The following is an 18,925-nucleotide window of genomic DNA, read 5'->3' as shown; positions in this document are numbered from 1 at the left end:
TGAGACCACTCGGGGGGCGGGGTCCGACCCGGAGTGACGTGCCCCAGCAGCAATCAGGGGCCGGCGGGGGCGGAGCGGGGCGGGGCGGCGAGCGGGCGGGCCCAGGGGCCGCGGGCCTGGGGCGCCCCGGGGCGGTGGGACGGGCCCGGTCGGCCGGAAGCTGGGACGCCCGCGGGCGAGGCTGGAGCCTGGGCCCACCCCCGCGACTCTGAGGTCTTCTTCCTGGTCTCGGGCACAATCTGGGCTGTTCCCTGGGAGGCTCTAAGACCCTTCTGTAGGCCTCGGCGCCCGAGGGAAAACGTTCCCGTCCCTGGACCGACTTCCTTGCTCGACTCCTTTCGTGTGCACCCACGACAAAGGAGAAAGATGAGGCAGAATTGGAAAAGGGAAATAGCAAAGAAAGGACATTTCTTTCTTTCTTTTTTTTTTTTCAAGTTTATTTTTGAGCGAGTGTGTGAGCAGGGGAGGAGCAGAGAGGGAGGGAGGGAGGGAGAGTGAATCTCAAGCAGGCTCTGTGCTGTCAGTGGAGCCTGATGTGGGGCTCAACGCAGGCTCCAACTCGCCAGCCGTGAGATCTGAGCGGAAACCAAGAGTCGCCAAGAGTCAGACTCCTAACTGACTGAGCCACCCAGGTGCCTCCAAAAGGGGGGCATTTCTTGAAAGGAATCCCTTCTTGACTATCCGTGGCCTGAGCTTCCGTGCAGCCTTCTGGCTGCCCTGTGCAAGTAGAGACCTGGTGGGCCCCAGCTCAGGGATGGGAGGGGGAGAGCGGCTTTCCTGCCTCCAGGCATCTGGTTGGCCTCTTCCTGAACTCACCTTGAACTCCTCTGCCCCCAGCCCTACTGGCCTCCCTTCTGTTTTCTGTTTCTTGAATGCACCAGAGTTATTTTCAACTTAGAACCCTCATTGTTTACTCAGCCTGGATCCTCTTGGCCCACAACCCCCGTGCTATCAGAATGCTCTTCTAACCTCATGGGAGGGTAGGATACAAAGAGATGTAGGAAACACACACACACAAATTGAATTCTCTTACTGCCCACAACCCACTGACCAACGACCTTCCTCTAGGAACTCAGCTGCCTCAATGATGACACTTTGCTCAGGGCAAAAGGCAACCTTAGCTTAACATTATCCCCACCCCCACGATCCCGAAAGTCTACTTTAACATATAAAAACTCCTTTGGAAACTTACTGTACCTCTACCCCCCAAGATACCTGTTAACAATCATCCTTTAAGCATATGGCCCACTGATACACACTGAAGGGGCTCGTGACTGGCCAAATGGTAATACACGACCTTTTCCTAACAACAGCTAGGCTTCAAGGTCCTGGGAACCTTGCTTCCAAAATTCCTGAGACTCACTTTGGCCCTAACCCCCTCCCAACCTGAAGGTATATAATCAGTCACAGTCACCCATCACAACCCCAGTGCAGCTCTTTCTGCCCATGGGTCCTGTCTGTGTGCTTTAGTAAAACCACTTTTAGGGGCACCTGGGGGGGCTCAGTCAGTTGACTATCTGACTCTTGATCTTGGCTCAGGTCATGATTTCACGGTCCTGAGATGGAGACCCTCCTTAGGCTCTGTGCTAACAGTGCCAGGGCCTGCTTAGGATTCTCTCTCTCCCTCCCTCTTTCTCTGCCCCTCCCCAACTTGCCCTCTCTCAAAAATAAATCAACTTGAAAAAAAGTTTTTCCTTTTTTTTATGTTTGTTTATTTTTCTTTTTTTAATGTTTAAAAATTTTTTTAATGTTTATTTATTTACTCTTGAAGGAGAGAGAGAGAGAGAGGAGAGAGAACGTGAGTGGGGCAGGGGCAGAGAGAGGGAGACACAGAATCCGAAGCAGGCTCCGGGCTCTGAGCTGTCAGCACAGAGCCCGATGCGGGGCTCGAACTCACCATCTGTGAGATCATGACCTGAGTGAAGTTGGTTGCCCAACTGACTGCCACCCAGGCGCCCCAACGTTTATTTATTTTTGAGAGAGCACGAGAGAGAGACAGAGCATGAGTGGGGGAGGAGCAAAGGGAGACACAGAATCCAAAGCAGCCTCCAGGCTCTGAGCTGTCAGCACAGAGCCCGACTCAGGGCGGGGCTCAAACTCTCAAACTGGGAGATCATGACCTGAGCCAAGTCCGAGGCTCAACCGACTGAGCCACCCAGGCGCCTCTGTTTTTTCTTTTTAAAGTAAGCCGTACATCCAAAGTGGAGCTTGAACTCACAACTCTGAGGTCAAGAGTCTCAGGCTCCATTGACTGAACCAACCAGGTGTCCCTTTACTTTAATTTGATGTGTGATCTTAAGCAAGTCATTTTTCGTCTCAGGAACACGATAAAGTAGGTGAAAGAGGGAAATTAGACTCGCCGACGATGCCAGAGGTTCTTCCCAGTTCTGACATTAATGAAAGCTGACTATATTTTCCACTTAATCATCTCTCCACGTGCAACCTGTAGGAAGCCCTTTGAAACCTTCCTTGCTCTAGGAAAGATCCAGGCAGGGGAAGCTCTGCTCTCCTTAGAGCTCTGCATCAGTCCAGGAAGCCTGCTTTTTCTCCTGACGACTTGAGCAGGATGCAGGAAGATGAGCAGGAAATCTGAGAAAGTGCAAACAAGCGAGTACAAAGAACATGGGTTCAGGCGTCCAAACCTTGGTCCTACTTACAGAGTAACCTCGAGAAAGTAACTTCTCTCTTCCAGCTATGACTTGCTATGAGAATTGTGAGAGATACGAAAACGCCTGACCGTCTAATAGGTACTCGAGAACTATGGATCCCGCTCCCGTTTTTACCCTCAGCACATTCCAATTTTCATGGGAAATATCGGTTGGAGATCTGGGTCCACACCCCAAACTGTCCTGCTTTTCTCAGGGAGCTACCCCTTTTCCGAAGCACTACTGGGGATGCAGGCAGACAAAAATCATAGCTGTAGCTCCATTGTAGCTCCATGGCTAAATTTGAAGTGAATTCCTGGCCCTTCAGTCACGAGGCCAACAATCCTGAGCTTCCGTATTGCTACGTTGCAATCATGGATCTCTGTCTCTTCGTCGGTGAAGTTAGGGAAAGGTTACCTGCCCGGTCTCCTTCGGGGCTGTTGTGGATTAAATGCGAGAACAGCGTTTATGAAAACATTTTGTAAACTATACGAATGCTGTTGGTAATTATACCCTCCGTTGGTCCACAGTCCAACGAGTATGCGTGTGCAGCCGCTGTTCTTTTTTTTTATTTAAAAAAAACTTTTTTTCAACGTTTATTTATTTTTGGGACAGAGAGAGACAGAGCATGAACGGGGGAGGGGCAGAGAGAGAGGGAGACACAGAATCGGAAACAGGCTCCAGGCTCTGAGCCGTCAGCACAGAGCCCGACGCGGGGCTCGAACTCACGGACCGCGAGGTCGTGACCTGGCTGAAGTGGACGCTTAACAAGCCGCTGTTCTTTTTCAGCAGCCCGGCGCGCGGACGGGATTTGCGACCCTCTCCGCGCGCTCAGAGCTCCTACTTGGGCCAACAGGTCGTTCCCCGTCGCCCGGCTCGGAACTTGGGCCCGGGAGCCAGGCAGCCGCTCCCGCCGCGGCCCCGGAACCGCCCTGCTTCCCGGCCCCGGCCCCGGCCCCGGCGCCGGGCTCGCGGCCTCCCTCCCGCCTCCGCGGTGCCCCGCCCCCCCGGCAGCCCTCTGGCCACCCGGGGAGCAGCCTGCCTCGAGTCGGCGCTCCCATTGGCTCGATACCCTGCCCTTCAAACCTCTGGCGTCCCATCAGCGTCCAGAGTGGAAAGAGCGCCTCGGAGCGGGGGAGGGGAACCCTTGGCGAGACTCGGGCCGTCGGGTTGCGGCCTTCCCACAGTGTCTGGTCTTCACCCTGCCGGGCTCTCGTCTTACGCAACTCACGGCCGGAGAGCTGGCGCTTGGTGTGCTCCGGTCACAGCCATCGCCGTCCTCCCCTGAGGAGCCCGTCCAACCCTCGGGAAGACTCGCTGTCGCTAGCAGAAACTGAGGCCCGAAGGGCGAGGCTGTCTGGGTCTTGCTCAAGGCCGGTTTGCGGACGCCTAGCCTCCCGGCCCCCAGCTCGAAGACGCGGGCCCGCCGTGGCCCCTGGCCGGGCGCCAGCCACTCTGCCGTGTCCGGGCTCAGGCCGGGGGCGGGGCTTGGCTGGGCTGGTCCAGGATGCGAGATCCTGGAGGAAAGAAGCGCGGTGGTGGCCCTCCGGGCGGCCGGCGGCGGGCTGGGCCTCTGGGAACAGGTAACACTGAGGTGGGCCGTTCCTCTGAGCCAGACGTCAGGCCGCCGGAGGCGAGATCCCCGGGGGCAGGTGAGGCAGGGAGAGGGTGGAAGGAGGAGCGGGGAACCCAGGAGCTGGGGGGAGGGCGCCCTCACCCTGGTCCCGCTCTCTCTGCAGAATGGATTTCCGAACCCCCGACCTGCTGGATGCGTGGCTGGAGTCCCCAGAAGATGTTTTCTCAACAGGGACCTTCCCGGAGCCGGGACTGCACGGCCCACCTCCGGAGGCCCCGGGGACGAAGCTCCAAGAACAGGGGCTGCGAGGCTGGGAGCCCAGTGGGGGCCGTGGCTGTGTGAGTGGGAGAGACGCCGGTGGGGTGGGCGGAGGCGCAGCTGTGATGGGGGGCCCATCGGGCTTCAGCCTCCACTTGGAGACGTCTGAAGGCCAAGCCCCTAAAGGACATGTGATCTGTAACCATCCCCATGTCCAAGGACACAAGGGACTGAAGAGGCCAGATGCAGGTTTGACGTCCCATAGCACTCTGGAATTCTCTGTACACATAGACTCCCTCTGGTACTGCAGGGCCTTCGAGACAGTGAGCCTGAAGACTTCCTGAAACTTTTCATTGACCCCAATGAAGTGTACTGCTCAGGAGCCTCTGCCAGCAGCGACAGTGGCCATCCATCTGCGGACCCTGGCCGTCCAGACAGGCCTCCCGCCCCTCAAGCACCCAGTCCCCCTGCTCTCTATGAGGTGGTCTATGAGGCAGGGGCCCTGGAGAGGACGCAGGGGGAAGCTGGGCCAGCTGTAGGGTTCATCTGTCTCCAGCCAGGTCAGTGTTCCTGGTGGAAAGCGGACAGTGGCCTTTCAGGCCCAGCCCTAGTCCTGGGGCGAGGGGTTTTCCCAGCCTGTGCCTCCAGCCAGGCCCTGCTGCCATGGGGGTGTGGCCTTCGTCTCCCTTACTCCTAGCCACCTGTGTCTCCCTCAGGTCAGCGGAGCCCACAACTGACGGTGCCTGATGCCTGCGTGGTCTGCGAGCTGCCCTGTGATGCTCACGACACCGTGCCCCGAGCAGGCACTGTAAACCCAGTGCCTCCTGCGACCCTGGTGAGTTTGGCCAGCCAGATCCAGTACTCCTGGATACAAAGACAGGCACCCACACAGATGGGGGAGGAGGCTGCGGGAGGGGGAAACTGATGCTAATCTCTTTGTCCCAGTTTTTGTGCCATTGGGCCTGAAGACCAGGGAGGCATGGGTGATTCTAAGTGCAGAAAAGGGCAAGGAAGACAGAAGCCCTTGGGGGTAAGGTGGCGATGACTCAGTTAAGGAGAAAGTGGGGTGAGGGAGACTGGAGACAGGGTCCGGGAGAAAGGCCAGAACTTATGTGCACTTTGCTCAGCATGGCCATTGTTTCAGCCTTGGGTCTGGACATGGAGGGGGCAGGCTGCCTGGGATCCCAGCTGGTGACTGGCACAGGGTGTGGGGCAGCAAGTGACCTGTTCCCACTGGAAGCGCCATGCGGCCACACCCACAGCCCAGGGCCACAGCACAGTGGGCAACACTCAGCTGCCTCCCCCAGGCTGGCTAGACTGGTTCCTGCAGTGGGGGGCGAGGAAGGGGTCTTGCTCAGTCACTGTCTGACGACAGAGCTGCTTGTGTGCAAAACGTGGGCAAAGGGTTCTGGCCTCCCTGCAAGCCTGGCCGAAGCTGGCACCAAAATCCACACCAAACATCTCCGAATCGGGCTGAGGGACCTTAGGAAGTCCGATGCTTCTAAGCTTGCATTCGCATCAAAACACTGGGGAGTCTGTGGCTTCAGGGGAGCAGGAAGGGACAATCAGGAAAAGGCAGAAAGACAAAAAATGGTTTGGCTAAAAGCCAAAGGTCATCAGGAGTCAAAAGCAAAATCAAATTCCTCTTAAGTCAAAGTGAAGCATAAATCTTTCAAGGAGTACCAGAACTGCGGGTTACTCTGTCGGCGGGCTCAGGCTAACCAGATGCCCCCTACCTCCCCACAGACTGTGTTAGGAGAAGTTGTTCAGTCTGGTGGCCCTTGGGGAGTTCTTTGACAGGGGACAGAGCTTCCATCTAGAAAGTGGGGCTCAGACCCTGGGGGAAAATGGGCCACTGCCCCAGGGAGCTCCCGGTGGTTGACCCTGACTGGACATCGCACTCTGCCAGATGGAAGTCAATGGCAAAAGCGAACCATTCTAAGCAAACCTTACCTTAGTGAGTTACTGCCTGCCTTCTTCAGATATCCTGAAGGTTTGGGGACCAGAACCGGCCCTCCCTAGCTTGCTCAGAGTCCTGAAGTCCTAAGCCTGGGGGCAAAGGACATATCACAACCCCTCTTCTCTCCCTTCTCAGCCCCAGGAGGCCCCAGACAGAGCCCGTCTGAATTAAGGCCCCTTCGCCCCTCCTCACTTCACCGTTACGTATTCCTCTCCAGAAGGCACGCAGGGAGCAGCCTTGTGTGATGGGAAAGACAGGACCCTCCCCCACTGTCCGCTCACCCTCTCCTGTTCTCCACCAGCTGCCCTGTCAGACCTTGTTCCTGACAGAAGAGGAGAAGCGTCTGCTGGGGCAGGAAGGGGTTTCCCTGCCCGCACACCTGCCCCTCACCAAGGTAACATGCTTCCCCAAAGGGTATCCCAACACAGCAGCCCCATCCTGGCCTCTGCAGAGCCAGGACCACAGAGGCTAGTGGGGCGCTGAGGGAGGTTAAGGGCCCAGGACTGACACCCCCGGGCCCCCAGGCAGAGGAGAGGGTCCTCAAGAAGGTCAGGAGGAAGATCCGGAACAAGCAGTCAGCTCAGGACAGTCGGCAGCGGAAGAAAGAGTACATCGATGGGCTAGAGAGCAGGTATGTCTGGACGTCGGTGTCCAGCTCTCCGTGGGCCCTGTGTGGGCCTCCTTACCAGGGCAGGCAGGCCAGGGCCCACAGGATTGCAGAGCTTTGTCCCACCTGTCCACACACCCTAGGGCCGCTGCCTGCTCTGCACAGAACCAGGAACTGCAGAAAAAAGTCCAGGAGCTGGAGAGGTGCAACGTGTAAGTGCATACATAACCTGCTCCTCTGGGGAGGGCGGGCCCAGGTAGGGGTTGGGGGGAGCTCCCCCCCGGGGGGGGGGCCCAGGTAGGCAGGAGGGGGTTGGCGTTAGGGCTACCATTCTTGCGCCCTGACTTCGGTGCTGGTGCCGGAGCCCTGACCCTCCACTCTGCCTCCCCAGCTCCCTGGTAGCTCAGCTCCGCCAGCTGCAGCTGCTGGCTGCCCGGACCTCCGACAAAGCTGCCCAGACCAGCACTTGTGTCGTGGTCAGTCTGCTGCCCGACCCCCTGACGTCCGCCATCTTTTGCCTCCATCCCGACACCCCAGCCCTGACCACACCCGCCTTCCCATCCCTGATGACTCCAACCGCTCTCTATTCATTCTGCCCTTGGCTCCCTGCCTTTAGTCCCCACAGCCCAAAGGACCTTTTGTTTTCTCCAGATCCTTCTTTTTTCCCTGGCTCTAATCATCCTGCCCAGTGTCAGCCCCTTTCAGGGTCTCCGGGAAGCTGGGCCTGAGGATTACCAGCCTCATGGAGGTGAGGCAAGGGCAGGGGGGAGCTGTTTTTCGGGGTAGTCAAGATGGGGGAGGGAAGTCCTGTCCTCTAGGAACCCCCACCGAAGGGAACACTCTATTACTGCCCTTCTTCCTCCACCCACAGTGGTTTCCAGAAATATCCTAAGTCACAAGGACATGACAGAAGGTTTGGAGACCACAGTAGTAGAGTCCAGACCGGGGGGGCCACTCAAGGCCAAGGGTGAAAATGGCTCAACAAGGACACTGCTCGAGAAGATGGGAGGGAAGACAGGCTCCAACGGGCACGCAGGAGCTGTGCTGCATGCAGAAGAGATGTGAACCCACCTGCTTCCCGGCCACAAGAAGGAATCCAGGATCCCTCGTGGCTCTTGCTCCCCCTGGGTTTCCCATTCAGAATTCTTTGGCTTCAGGGGTCTGAATCATTTCTGGACGTCCTAAATGTCTGTACCCTGAGGCACAGGCTACGTGAGGCATTTCAAATACTTTATACATCTGCAACTTTATTTCTTCTTTGGGGTTAGGGTTGAGGGGAAACAGGTTTTGGCTGAGAAATAAACTTTTTTGCTGAAATTGTATCCTGAAAGTTTTAAATAAGTAGCAGGAGAAGAAGATAGGTAGTCGGTAACCTGGGGCGTAAAGTTGCCACCGTTTCCATGCCTGCTGCCATGACTTCCGGTCCCAAACCAAATTACAATAGGGAAGGGAACCATTCTACTTACTTTGCTGGTTAATGATCTAGACAGGAAACGCAGAAAGGGGCGCCACCACCAGTCTCCCAGAATAAGGGGCACAAGTCTCTGTCTGAGGCAGGGTCCCTAAAGACCCCTGTCAAAGGGCAGAAAGTCACTATATGGACTCGATTTGCTTCCGGACCTTTTCCAGAGCTTTTCTGTCCAGCTGTCGCTGACGAACGATGACAAGGCAAGCGAAGACCAAGGCCACACCCACGACAGCCCCTTCAAATTTCCAGAATAAGTGCTGCTCCATCAGAGCTGAGCGGCAGCTAAGAGCAGGAAGAAACAGTTATTCCCAGGGAACGCTGGACAACCTCTCCCTCTCATCGCCCTTCTACTGAAGCCCCACCAAGACACATCTGGCGGGAAAAGAGAAAGCTACTGGAAGCCTTCTAACGTGTTCACCGCACACAAATCCCACTCGAATATATCATCCGGCTTCTTTCTGGTGTGGTCATGAACAGAGCTGGCATTAACCCGCACAATAGGACCAGTGATCCAGAAACAGAACTGGGACTTGGGTTCACATACTTTGCCCCCCTTCCAATATGCCAGGCTACCTCCAGAGGGACAGAGAGACCTGGGTGAGCTACCTAAAATCACAGGAACAAAGGAGCTGACCTAGGTTTCAAGAAGAGAAACGGTACTTGCCTTTTCAACTCATTTCTCTTGGATGAGCTGCATGTGATTTTCTCCACGTACCCTGTGGAACCACACTCAGGAGTGGTCTTCTGTCAGGAGAAAAGGACCAAAGAACAGGTCACGAAAGGGCAGCAGCAAAAGCATGAGGAGTGTCACTCAGAAGGGGCAGGTGCCCAACTGGTATGGCTCCAAGCTGGTGGTCAACAGAGAACCAACAAGGGTTCTGATGGGGATGCTGGATGTGCCGGAGGCATGAGAAATGCATTAAAAAGAACACCTCAGGGGCAGGTTCCAGAGCCTGCTGGATTAAAAATGATCATGATTGGGGCACCCGGCTGGCTCAGTGGGTGGACCCTGCGATTCTGGATCTCAGGGTTGTGAGTTCCAGCCCCAAGTTGGGCATCGAGATTTCCTCTTTTTCTTTTCTTTTCTTTTCTTTTCTTTTCTCTTTTCTTTCTTTTTTATGAATAGGACTATTAGGTGAATGTTGCCATTAAGGGCACATTTTAAGGGGGGAAACAAGTTCCAATGTGGACATACACTGAAAGTGCAAGAACACAAAGACGACGCAAAGTCACATTTCGTAAAACCGAGAGGGACTAGATATGACAAAAACGGGACAACAGATACTCACAGCCTGGAAATTAGAGCACGGAGCGCATTCTTCTGCCACCACAAACTCTTCCACCAGCCAGCACGGCAAATTTGAGGTGCTCACTAAAAGGGGAGAGAAATGCCAGCCCTAGACCCAGAAGGTATTTCCCCCAAAGGTTCCGCCCATCCGACTTCCCAGCACAGCTAAAAGCCTTCATTCCGCGTGGCGCCACCCCTTCCCACCTGTGCTCCCGGTAAGGGGAGGACGTCAAAAGAAAACAGAACTATGGGGGTGTCGGGTTACCACACCAGCACCCACCTGACAGCTTCTCCGCCCGCACCGGAGCCTCGGCTTGGCTGCAGCGACAGGGAGGGAGGAAGGGTGGGGGTGGGGAGGCAAGAGTCAGAGGCCGGCAAACAGGGAACTCCCGACCTCCGCGGAGCCTGCTCCCGGACTCCGTCCCTCCCAGGGGCGTGGACGAGGCGATCCTCCCGCCCCCTCCACTTCCCAGCCCTCAGCCTCTCCTTACCAGAGCTTCAAGGTGAAAGCGCAGAGCAACCAGCACAGGTGGCTGCCCTGGGGGAGGCTACGCCTCCCTGCGCCTGTAGGCATGGGGTGCTCGGGGTCGCGCCTGTGGGGACGGAGGGACTGGCCTCGCGCCCCGTCGGAGCGCTGACACTGCAGCCCTCGGGAGGTTCCAGATCAGGGCTGAGAGGTGCTGGAATTGCCTGTCAGGGCAAAGGCTTTATTGGGACGTCCCCATGGCCACGGCAAGAAAAGCCGACACGCATTTGCGGGGCTGGGCCGTGAGCTCACTTCTTCGGACCCCCTCGGCCCTCGGGAGAGGCCGAGGGACGGACGGCCTAGCACCCCGTCACCTCCGGGGCCGTCCCTGCCGCGGCCATCTTGCCCCGCGGAGGATGCCGGGACCGCGGGGGATGCCGGGACCGCGGAGGGTTCCAGCGGCTCTTCCGGTCGGCGCAGGCGCGCGGGTTGTGGCCGCCGGGACTCGTCGTCTGGGCAGGTGGCCCTCAGTCTCCGCTCCGTGCGACTCGGGCTTCCGGCGTCGAGCTCGGCGCGCCGCGGCCTGACGGTCCTGCTGGCGAGGTTCGTGGCTCCCGGGCTGTCTGTCGCCTGGTGGCCCCTTCTGGGCTGGGGAGCAGCGCCACGGGAGGAACAACGCGTCGTCCTCCCAGGCCTTTGCCGCCTCGGAAAAGCCTGGGATTCACCATCAAGCTACCGCTTGGCACCCGTCCTGCCCCGGTGGCCCCGGGAGGGAGGCGACACTGCACTTTCTCCTCCCGAGACCCACGGTGCACCGATCAATTATGTCGCCTTCGCGCGTGTTAATTGCTTTTTAAGTTGTTTTTAGTAATCTCTGCGCCCGACGCGCGGCCTCAGTTTACAGCCCCATCGCGTGTTAATTTACAACAACCCCGCCCCGCGTTGGTGCTTTGAACGAGCTCCTCGGGTCCTAGCTCGCCCGGCTGCCGCCTGATGGGATCGTCATTCGTGCGGGGAGGACATTGTAAGTCGCAGAGAGGAGTCGGGACTTTAGGACCCTCTCGGCGTTCTCTGTAGAACAGAAACGCTAATGTGCATTTTCTAGGGTTTTTTGTCGAGATACGAATGAAATGAAATGTGTAGTAAAGTATTTCCTTTATTCTCTAATTGCATCGCGTCACATTACTGTCATAGTTTTTGAATCCAACATTTAGGTCGTTTTGATTTTCAGTATTCCTGAGGAGTCAGAGTAGGTTATCAGTCCCATTTTATGAGTAAGCTCAGAGTATAAGGGATTGTCCAAGGTCACCCAGCGAGTGAGTGGGAGACCTAAGGCGTGAGTGAGCCCCAGACGTTCGGCTCCAAGGCCGAAGATTCACCCCTGCTTTCCATCCCCATGGAGTTAACCCTGGATATGTATCCAGGACGCAGAGACTTGACCCACACTCTTGCTTTACCGTGTGGCATTAGTTATTATCTAACTCTGCCCATATTTTCATCCTAGTTTTACACACATACAGGTCTACAGCCTCCCAGACAACTGGACCGTGTGAGTTCAAGGAGATACTTAAATTCACATAAAGAAGGTCACTAATAGTACTCTGTCCCCCACTTCTCAAGATGAAAGGGCTCGTCCCCAGACTTTTGTTAACGCCACCCCACATTCTCCTCTCCCAAGAAGCGTTCCTGGCCTAAATATAACAGCTACTCCCGCGACCCCAGGGCTTCAGTACTTTATTTTAGGGTTAAAATTTATGGGTGCAATGTCCCATAAATTCTGACTTCCCATCGGGAGTAAAGCTGGCTGCTCAGGAACAGGAGCCATCAGACTGGAAAGCCCACTGCACAGGAGTTGAACAAAAAAACTGTGAGGACTGAGCTTTACTTTTCTGTGACCACTTGCTCATTCCCCAACGTTACTATTTGTGCGGATCAGTAGTTGTGCGCTACCAAAGTAGGTGTGGGTGTTTTCCGGTGGCTTTTAGCTGGAGGAGAAGTCTTGGCTGAAACCTTCTAGCATGCTGTTACTCCTTATCAAACCCTACCGTGTCTCTGGACAGGCGAGGGTCAAAAGCTCTCCCATCCACTCGCTTTACCAAGCAACAATAAGCCTCCACACTGAAACTGGCTTTTAAAATCTTTGCTCGGGGTATGGTGAAGGTTAGTCAGTGTTCTTCCTGGGATTCACGAAATGTAAGTCTTTCCTCATAACCTTGAGCAAATTACACTCGCTGGGTCGTTGACTACAGAGCTCAGACGTGATCCAGGTAAGATCTTCACCCCATGGAAGCTTGGTACCTAGCACACGTATCCGACCACACCACAGTTCTCCTCCCAGCATGGCCAGGCCCTTTCCTGGTGTTGTGTTTTACCAACAAGAAACAGCAGCACAGAAAGCCTTGCTGCTGTCCGCAGGGTCATGCCATCCACTTCCACGCCACAGGCATGGGGATTTCTTAAATGCCTTGAACTTCAGATCTGCGAATTACACTCCTAATGGTATTTTGCCTAAACCAAATCTGATACGTTCATTAATCCTGTTAAAAGGTCCTGTGAGAGAAGTTTGCTGTTTCGATACTGTGGTGTAAGGGTCAAAAGGGGGCTGTGGGTCAAGGTGGTAGTTCTTTGGCATGCCAGTAGTTTGGCCTCTTTGTTGTGCAGTATTTAGGAGCAGTATGTGTTAAAATTTGCTTGTCCATCACGTAAAGTTCCACCCAAAAGTTATACTATTTTGACTGTTGTGCTTGGCACATACTAGATGCTCAATAAAGATTTAGGAGTAAATGAGCCTCTTCTGTGCCTCATTTTCCTCCTCTATAAAAGTGGAAAATAACACCTACTAGCCACCTAAAAGGACTGCTGGCAGAATCAAAGGCGCTTAAAGAAATCATGGGATAAACAATACAAGGTCCTGTTATTTCCTTGAGGCCAGGGCTGTCTCTCCCCTGGGAAGGCCTAAGAAAGAGCCCTTCTGGATACTAGGCGAGGTTCTGCCCATGAGGACCCTCTAATTTCCATCATGGAAAGGATGTCAAGCCCCTCAGGTTCAGAGAACCTCCTTGCTGTTCTCTTGTCCATGAAGTCGCAGGAAAGGGACAGCTGCACACAGGTCCTGGTGTCACAGGAACCTGGCCAGGTTCTGGCAGCCCAGCCACCTTAGAGGCAGGAATTAGGTTGGTGAGCAGAGAGCAGTTCTGGTGATGGAAGTTACCCAAACCAGGGGACTCTGTGTGGGTGGTGGCCTTTAATGCGGAGAAAGACCATGCAGAGTGGTAGGATCAGAGCTTCAGAGGGATTACTGAGCCCACCCCTCACACGGCCCTAAAACCTGATCCGGTAACGACGACGAGCCAACTGTTTATTTACACTTCTGTCTGCCTTACAAGTCCAGGGAGGGCCTGGCGCCCGGGGCCCTTGCTTCCCTCCTCCCTCCCTTCCTGCCCCTCACCTTCTCTGACTTCCTGCCATCTTTCTCCTCCTCGCCTCTCCCTGCCTCTCTATTCTACCTTCTCTCCTCTCGCGTTCCTCCTTTTCTTCTGCATTTGCTCCCCGCTCGGCCATCTGCCATCTACCCACCTCCACCCCCTGAGCCCCATCTGCCCGCCCTCGGCCCAGCGTCCAGGCCCAGGTCCTCAGCCGAGGGAGCACCTGCTGCTGCTCTTCTTGTCACAAGCTCTCAGGTCCGCGCCAGGGGGCCTGTGGCTGTTTCCCTAGAGGTGGAAGCGCACTGGGGTCAGGGTGAGAACAGCTGGCCGGGGTCTGAGATTGTACGTTGTTTGGAGGGGCCCCACCCTCACCGGCCGTGTTAGCACCGCTCCCCTCCTCAGCGTTCACGCCTTACACGACACACACCCACAGCTGTGCTCAGTCCAGCACGACCAACTCACCGATCTCCGGCCTCCTGACTTGAGCAAGATGTCCCGGGCCAGGGAGCTGAAAGCCTGTGGGGGAAAGGAGTGACTGGTCAGAGCAGGTTGGAGGGGACGACGGTGGCGGCCTAACAGCCGTCTCTGGGAGTGGGGGGCAGGCATGGGGTGTGTCTCACCTCATCCACATTTGTGCTGGACTTGGCACTTGTCTCGAAGAATCGAATTCCATGCTCCCGAGCCAGCTGTGGGGTGGAGAGATGAGACGGGTGGATAAAGGTGGCGGCAGCCCTTGGAGTCCGAACTCGCCTTGGCCGCCCAGCCGGGCCTCACCTGATCGGCCTGCTCCTTCCGCACTCTCCTCTTGGCCTCCATGTCACACTTGTTCCCCAGCAGCAGACGCTGCACCCCTGCAGAGGCATTCTGGGAGCAAAAGGGCAGGAGGAGTAAAGTTGGGTCCTGCTCACCTTCACGGCCCCCTCACCCTCCAGGTTCTACCCAGTCCCCCGTCTCTCCAGGATGGTTTTCACCTCTTTGATGCTTTTCATCCAGTTCTGAATGTTCTCGAAGGATTTCTCGTCTGTGATGTCATACACTAGGATAATGCCCTGGGAGACGGCAAGAGTCCACCATGGAGCCTTGGTCCACATTCCCCCGTTGCTGCTCCCTGCCCCTCCAAGTGACCCTGCAAGTCCTACCCACGAATCTAATCACTAGTCCAGGTGGGGCCCTCCACATCCCACACTGTAACCCTGACACCGTCCCTGCCCGACCCTGCGGCCCGTGGTTCTCAGAACCCTGCAGTCTACCGCCTCATCCCTTGTCCAGACCCACACCCCGTACCATGGCCCCGCGGTAGTAGGCGGTGGTGATCGTCTTGAATCGCTCCTGGCCAGCCGTGTCCCTGAAGAGGCGGAACGTTTGTGGGGCGGCACAGAGGGAACAGCTCTCCGAAGAGAGAATCCCCCCTGCTAAGAATTTAGCTTCTGCAACAGAGTGGGGGCTGAAAGGAACAGCATCAGAAAACAGTAAAGGAGGAAAAGAAGGTAAGACAGCTGGGAACAAGGTCTCGGGTTTATTTGTTGCAGGATTACTCTGTGCAAGCACTGCTAATCTTCACCCTACACTTGTGAGACACGTTCTACTGTCCTTATTTTACAAACGGGGACGCAGATTTGGAGAGGCTAAATAACTAATGAAAGTCCTTCCACAGCAGAGCCAGAACTTGAACCACAACCTGCTCTTATCTGTTGCATCCCAACACCTCTCTCAGGCCACCAGCCACTTGCACACCTTCGGAGTCCCGGGCTTCCTGTGACAGCCCAGCCCTCTATCTTCAGCTTTCTGGGCTTGAGGTAATTCAGGGAGCTCACAGACAGAGTCAGGTCTTAGTTCTGCCATTTGCTGCTCACCTGCTTTAATGTCATTTCCACGTGGCAGCCCTGCAGACATTTGTCAAGTTCAGAGAATGCTCTGGAGCCAGGAGAGGCAAGACAGTTACAAGAAAGCTGAAAATAAATAGTTGAGTGAGCAGGAAGAGGGATGGAAGGACGTCTGAGCAAGGCGACAGGAAATGGAGAAGTACCGGAAGGAGCTGTGGGGAAAGGGAGAGAAATGAGGCAAATGGAAGGGAAAGGGTGACAGGAGGCAAACAAGGGTTTGTGGCCAGCGGTCCCGGGGGTTCACTCACCAGACCTGCAATTTGATCTTCTTCCCCTCTATATCCACAGTGCGGATCTTGAAATCGATTCCTACGAGTGGAGCATATATATATATATATATATATATATATATATATATATATATCACTCAGGCTGAGACTCTGCAGGGACGAGGAGGGCGTGCAGGGGAGACCCGGCACGGAGCAGCAGCAGGGCTAGAAACTGTGCAGGGGTGCACTTGGGAAGCAACTTTGTTGCACGTATAAAACTAAGAGACTTTTCTCAAACCTGTATTTGGGTAGCAAGCATCTTGTTTTTACATGGATTTTATGGATGTGGGAGGGGGTAGGTGATGGAAATTCTGCAGGGAGGCTTAAGGCACCTCTTGGATCCACTCAGCCAACCCGGTGACAACTCTCAGAATTCAGTGTCTCCCCCAGAATATTACTTTTAGATTCCTTTTCCTTTCTGTTTTCTTAGAACCACCGTCTACGCTCCAGCCATATAGGATGAAGAGCCAGGAAAAAGGTAGCTGATGCCAGTCTGTGTGAGTTAACTAGTAGGCTAGGCTTGCAAGCAAGAAATCTGAGGATAAATAAGATTTCTCCTGAGACTGAACTAGGATAGAGAGGATTTTCCTTCCCTTCTCTAACCAGAATTGTCTTGAGATTCCCCTCGTTTTATTTCCCAGGCCAGAGAAGATGAAGAAAGACAAGAGGGGAGGAGGGGAGGCAGTGTTCTTGGTGGAAACTTGGGCACCTCCCCAGAGCCGGTTGGGAGCCTAGGGAGGAGCCTGAGTCACCAGGCTGACTCAGAGCCCCCAAAAGTCCCCCCACTCCCACCGTCCTTGCCTGGCTGACTGCATATTCACGGTTCCAGTCCTTGGGCCATCCTCCAGCACACCCGGCCACTTTGTTCCACCCCCCACCCCAAACCCCCAGTTAAGTTGAGGGGCAGGGAGACGGGGAAGTAATTTGGTACAGTGGGGATGCAATGGGGGAGTCTGAAACTCAGCGAGGCAGAAAGAGGCTGGCGGAACTGGAAGCCGCCTTCAGGGAGAGGGGTTACAGGAAATACAGGGAGGTGGGTGGGGGTGGGGGAGAGGAGTGGAGCAGGAAATCCAGAAGGGTTCATGTGCATTTGGGGAGGTGAGGGAGAAGGGTGGTCCCAGGAACCCCAGGCGCTGGCACAACTGAGAAGTTACCGGGAGGCCTCAGACAGTTTAGAGGTTGGGTACCATCCAGAGATATGCTCCACGGATGGGTCTGAGTCAGGGGTTGGGAGGCTAGAGTTCAGAAGCCTCACTCTAAGGGGGGTGGGGGCTGGTAAAGAGTGGGTCCACGAGTAATCTGGGAGCCTGAGGATGAGGTCATGCGGGGATTAGGGGCTCTGGGATATGGCCAGCGGGCTCACCGATAGTGGAGATGTAAGTGTTGTTGAAGTTGTCTTCTGCAAAGCGAATGATCAGACAAGTCTTGCCCACCCCCGAGTCCCCGATCAGCAGCAACTTGAAGAGGTGGTCGTAGGCTTTGGCCATGGCGGACACTGGGGAGCCGGGGGAGGGGTGGGGAAGCTCCGGGCACTGGTAGGCGGGATCGGAGGGCTGGCGGACGGAGCTGCCCGGAGCCCAGGCCAGGAAGTTTTCCTCCCTCTCCGCCCAAGCTCCGGGATAGAGGGGAGGCGGCACTCCTCTGGGCCCCACCCCCTGCCCGCCCACCCCTTTCCTCCCGCGGCGGCGACAGCCCGGCCCGGCCGGCCTTCTGCTCCCCGGGCCCGAGCTGGCCCGTCTCCCAGGCCATTTCCCACCCACAGCGTCTGGCTTGCCATCACTCCCCTCTTTTGATCTCACTCACTCTGGCAGTCTTAGGCCAGGGAGGCTGGGGTGAATGGAACCAGAGGTTTAACCCCAATGAGCAGAGGAGGACGAGCTTTAGAGGAGTTAGGGGAAAAGGGAAAGTTTTGCGGGAAGAAGGGTGGAGGTGGGGATGGCCCTGGGAGCTGACAAAAATCGGGGGCTGATTCAAGGGACGGAAACCTTGTAGGGGCGGCGCGCGAATTCCGGTGTGGCTCTTCCCAGCCCTCAGTTGGGAGACCAGCTCCGTTTGAAAAGAGCGGGATGCTCTGGAAGACAAGGCTACTTGTTGGGCGGGTCTGCCCCCTGGTGGAGCAGAGTGAACACGCAGCGCCCGCCCGCCCCGCCGCACCCCTCCCTCCGTCTCCACCGAGACACGTTCGGGGTTTCGTTAGCAACAGTCCTCCAACTGGGACCGTGTGCGGTTTCTCCGACAAGCCAGTGCGGCAAGACAGAGCTTAGGACTGAAAATGCCTGGCCTCGTTCTTTCGACGAGGCGCGCATGTTGAGAACACAGCGGAGGCCGCGCCCTCATCCCTCGCGGAAAGGCTGTGACGAGGCCACCAGGGCGCTGGAGCGTGGGAACACGGCGATCCGGGCACAGGCTGGCCGTGCCGGTGGAAACACAGCATGCAAAGCGTCTGCGTCTCCGACAGGGGCCAGTCGAGCCGTCCGCGCGCAGTGTCCGGGCTGTGCCTCTGCTGGCCCCCTGCCAGCCCCCTTCTGCGCGTCCTCTCGCCTCCCGGTCGGCCTTCCGGCCGTGCCACAAACTCCACGGTTTCCCTATTTCTTCCCCCGGCCGGGCCGTCTCGCACCCGTCCTTGAAATCACGCTGCCATCCCCCCGAACTGTTCGGACACAAATCTGCCCGTTCTTTTACTTTTTCGTTGGCCGGGATGTGGCCTCCTCAGCCCCGGGGGTTCAGGTCTCCCTGGAACTAAGCCCGTGCGCTCAGCCCTTAGCTCTCTCTGGCCGCCTCGCCTCCCCCCTGCTCAGCTACGCCACGCTCCTCCGGCCCCGGGTTTTGGCTTCTCCCCGACAGTCGCACGGTGGACTCCACGTCCTTCAGATTTCGGCCTAAATGTCACTTCCTCACGGGACTTTCTGGGCCGCGAGCGGGGCGCTGAGAACAAAGTGCGCCCGTCCCTCACCGGCGCCAGGCTGCACGACGCCCCGCGGGCGGTACCTGCGCCACAGGAGCAAACACTGTCCCAGGCACGTCTGTGTGTCGCACGGGTCCCAACGCGGCCGTCCCCGCGCGCGCACTGCAGAGGGTGG

General features: G+C 56.4%; 3 protein-coding genes across 5 annotated transcripts; 1 reads left to right on the top strand and 2 right to left on the bottom strand.

Annotated features, from left to right (window-relative positions):
- The first annotated feature begins 3,793 nt into the window (after window positions 1–3,793).
- Window positions 3,794–8,363, top strand: CREB3L4 (cAMP responsive element binding protein 3 like 4). 3 transcript variants are annotated; one of them, XM_047092934.1, is made up of 10 exons: window positions 3,794–4,228; window positions 4,453–4,559; window positions 4,790–5,039; window positions 5,196–5,314; window positions 6,657–6,833; window positions 6,964–7,070; window positions 7,190–7,258; window positions 7,438–7,522; window positions 7,698–7,794; window positions 7,918–8,363. In XM_047092934.1, exons 1-10 carry the CDS (start codon window positions 4,153–4,155, stop codon window positions 8,109–8,111), a joined length of 1,281 nt encoding a protein of 426 aa, XP_046948890.1. In that variant the 5' UTR covers window positions 3,794–4,152; the 3' UTR covers window positions 8,112–8,363. The 3 variants fall into 3 exon arrangements, with proteins under 3 accessions (XP_046948890.1, XP_046948891.1, XP_046948892.1); XM_047092935.1 differs by having other exon boundaries at window positions 3,795–4,228; window positions 6,741–6,833; XM_047092936.1 differs by having other exon boundaries at window positions 4,135–4,297; window positions 4,385–4,559; window positions 6,741–6,833.
- On the bottom strand, window positions 8,274–10,694 carry JTB (jumping translocation breakpoint). Its single transcript, XM_047092937.1, has 5 exons — window positions 10,294–10,694; window positions 10,083–10,120; window positions 9,804–9,886; window positions 9,179–9,258; window positions 8,274–8,796 (listed from the first exon to the last, which is right to left on the bottom strand). Exons 1-5 carry the CDS (start codon window positions 10,374–10,376, stop codon window positions 8,640–8,642), a joined length of 441 nt encoding a protein of 146 aa, XP_046948893.1. The 5' UTR covers window positions 10,377–10,694; the 3' UTR covers window positions 8,274–8,639.
- A 2,906-nt stretch (window positions 10,695–13,600) lies between these two features.
- On the bottom strand, window positions 13,601–17,476 carry RAB13 (RAB13, member RAS oncogene family). The gene is made up of 8 exons (XM_047093013.1): window positions 17,209–17,476; window positions 15,825–15,885; window positions 14,978–15,038; window positions 14,665–14,742; window positions 14,468–14,557; window positions 14,314–14,379; window positions 14,156–14,209; window positions 13,601–13,978 (listed from the first exon to the last, which is right to left on the bottom strand). Exons 1-8 carry the CDS (start codon window positions 17,330–17,332, stop codon window positions 13,901–13,903), a joined length of 612 nt encoding a protein of 203 aa, XP_046948969.1. The 5' UTR covers window positions 17,333–17,476; the 3' UTR covers window positions 13,601–13,900.
- Window positions 17,477–18,925: the final 1,449 nt, after the last annotated feature.

Source organism: Lynx rufus, unplaced genomic scaffold, assembly GCF_022079265.1.
Source record: "Lynx rufus isolate CCGP_SWC_20201006 ecotype Redwood Valley unplaced genomic scaffold, mLynRuf1.p SCAF_31, whole genome shotgun sequence".
Lineage (NCBI taxonomy): Eukaryota > Metazoa > Chordata > Mammalia > Carnivora > Felidae > Lynx > Lynx rufus.
This window is presented reverse-complemented; position numbering and strand designations above follow the sequence as displayed.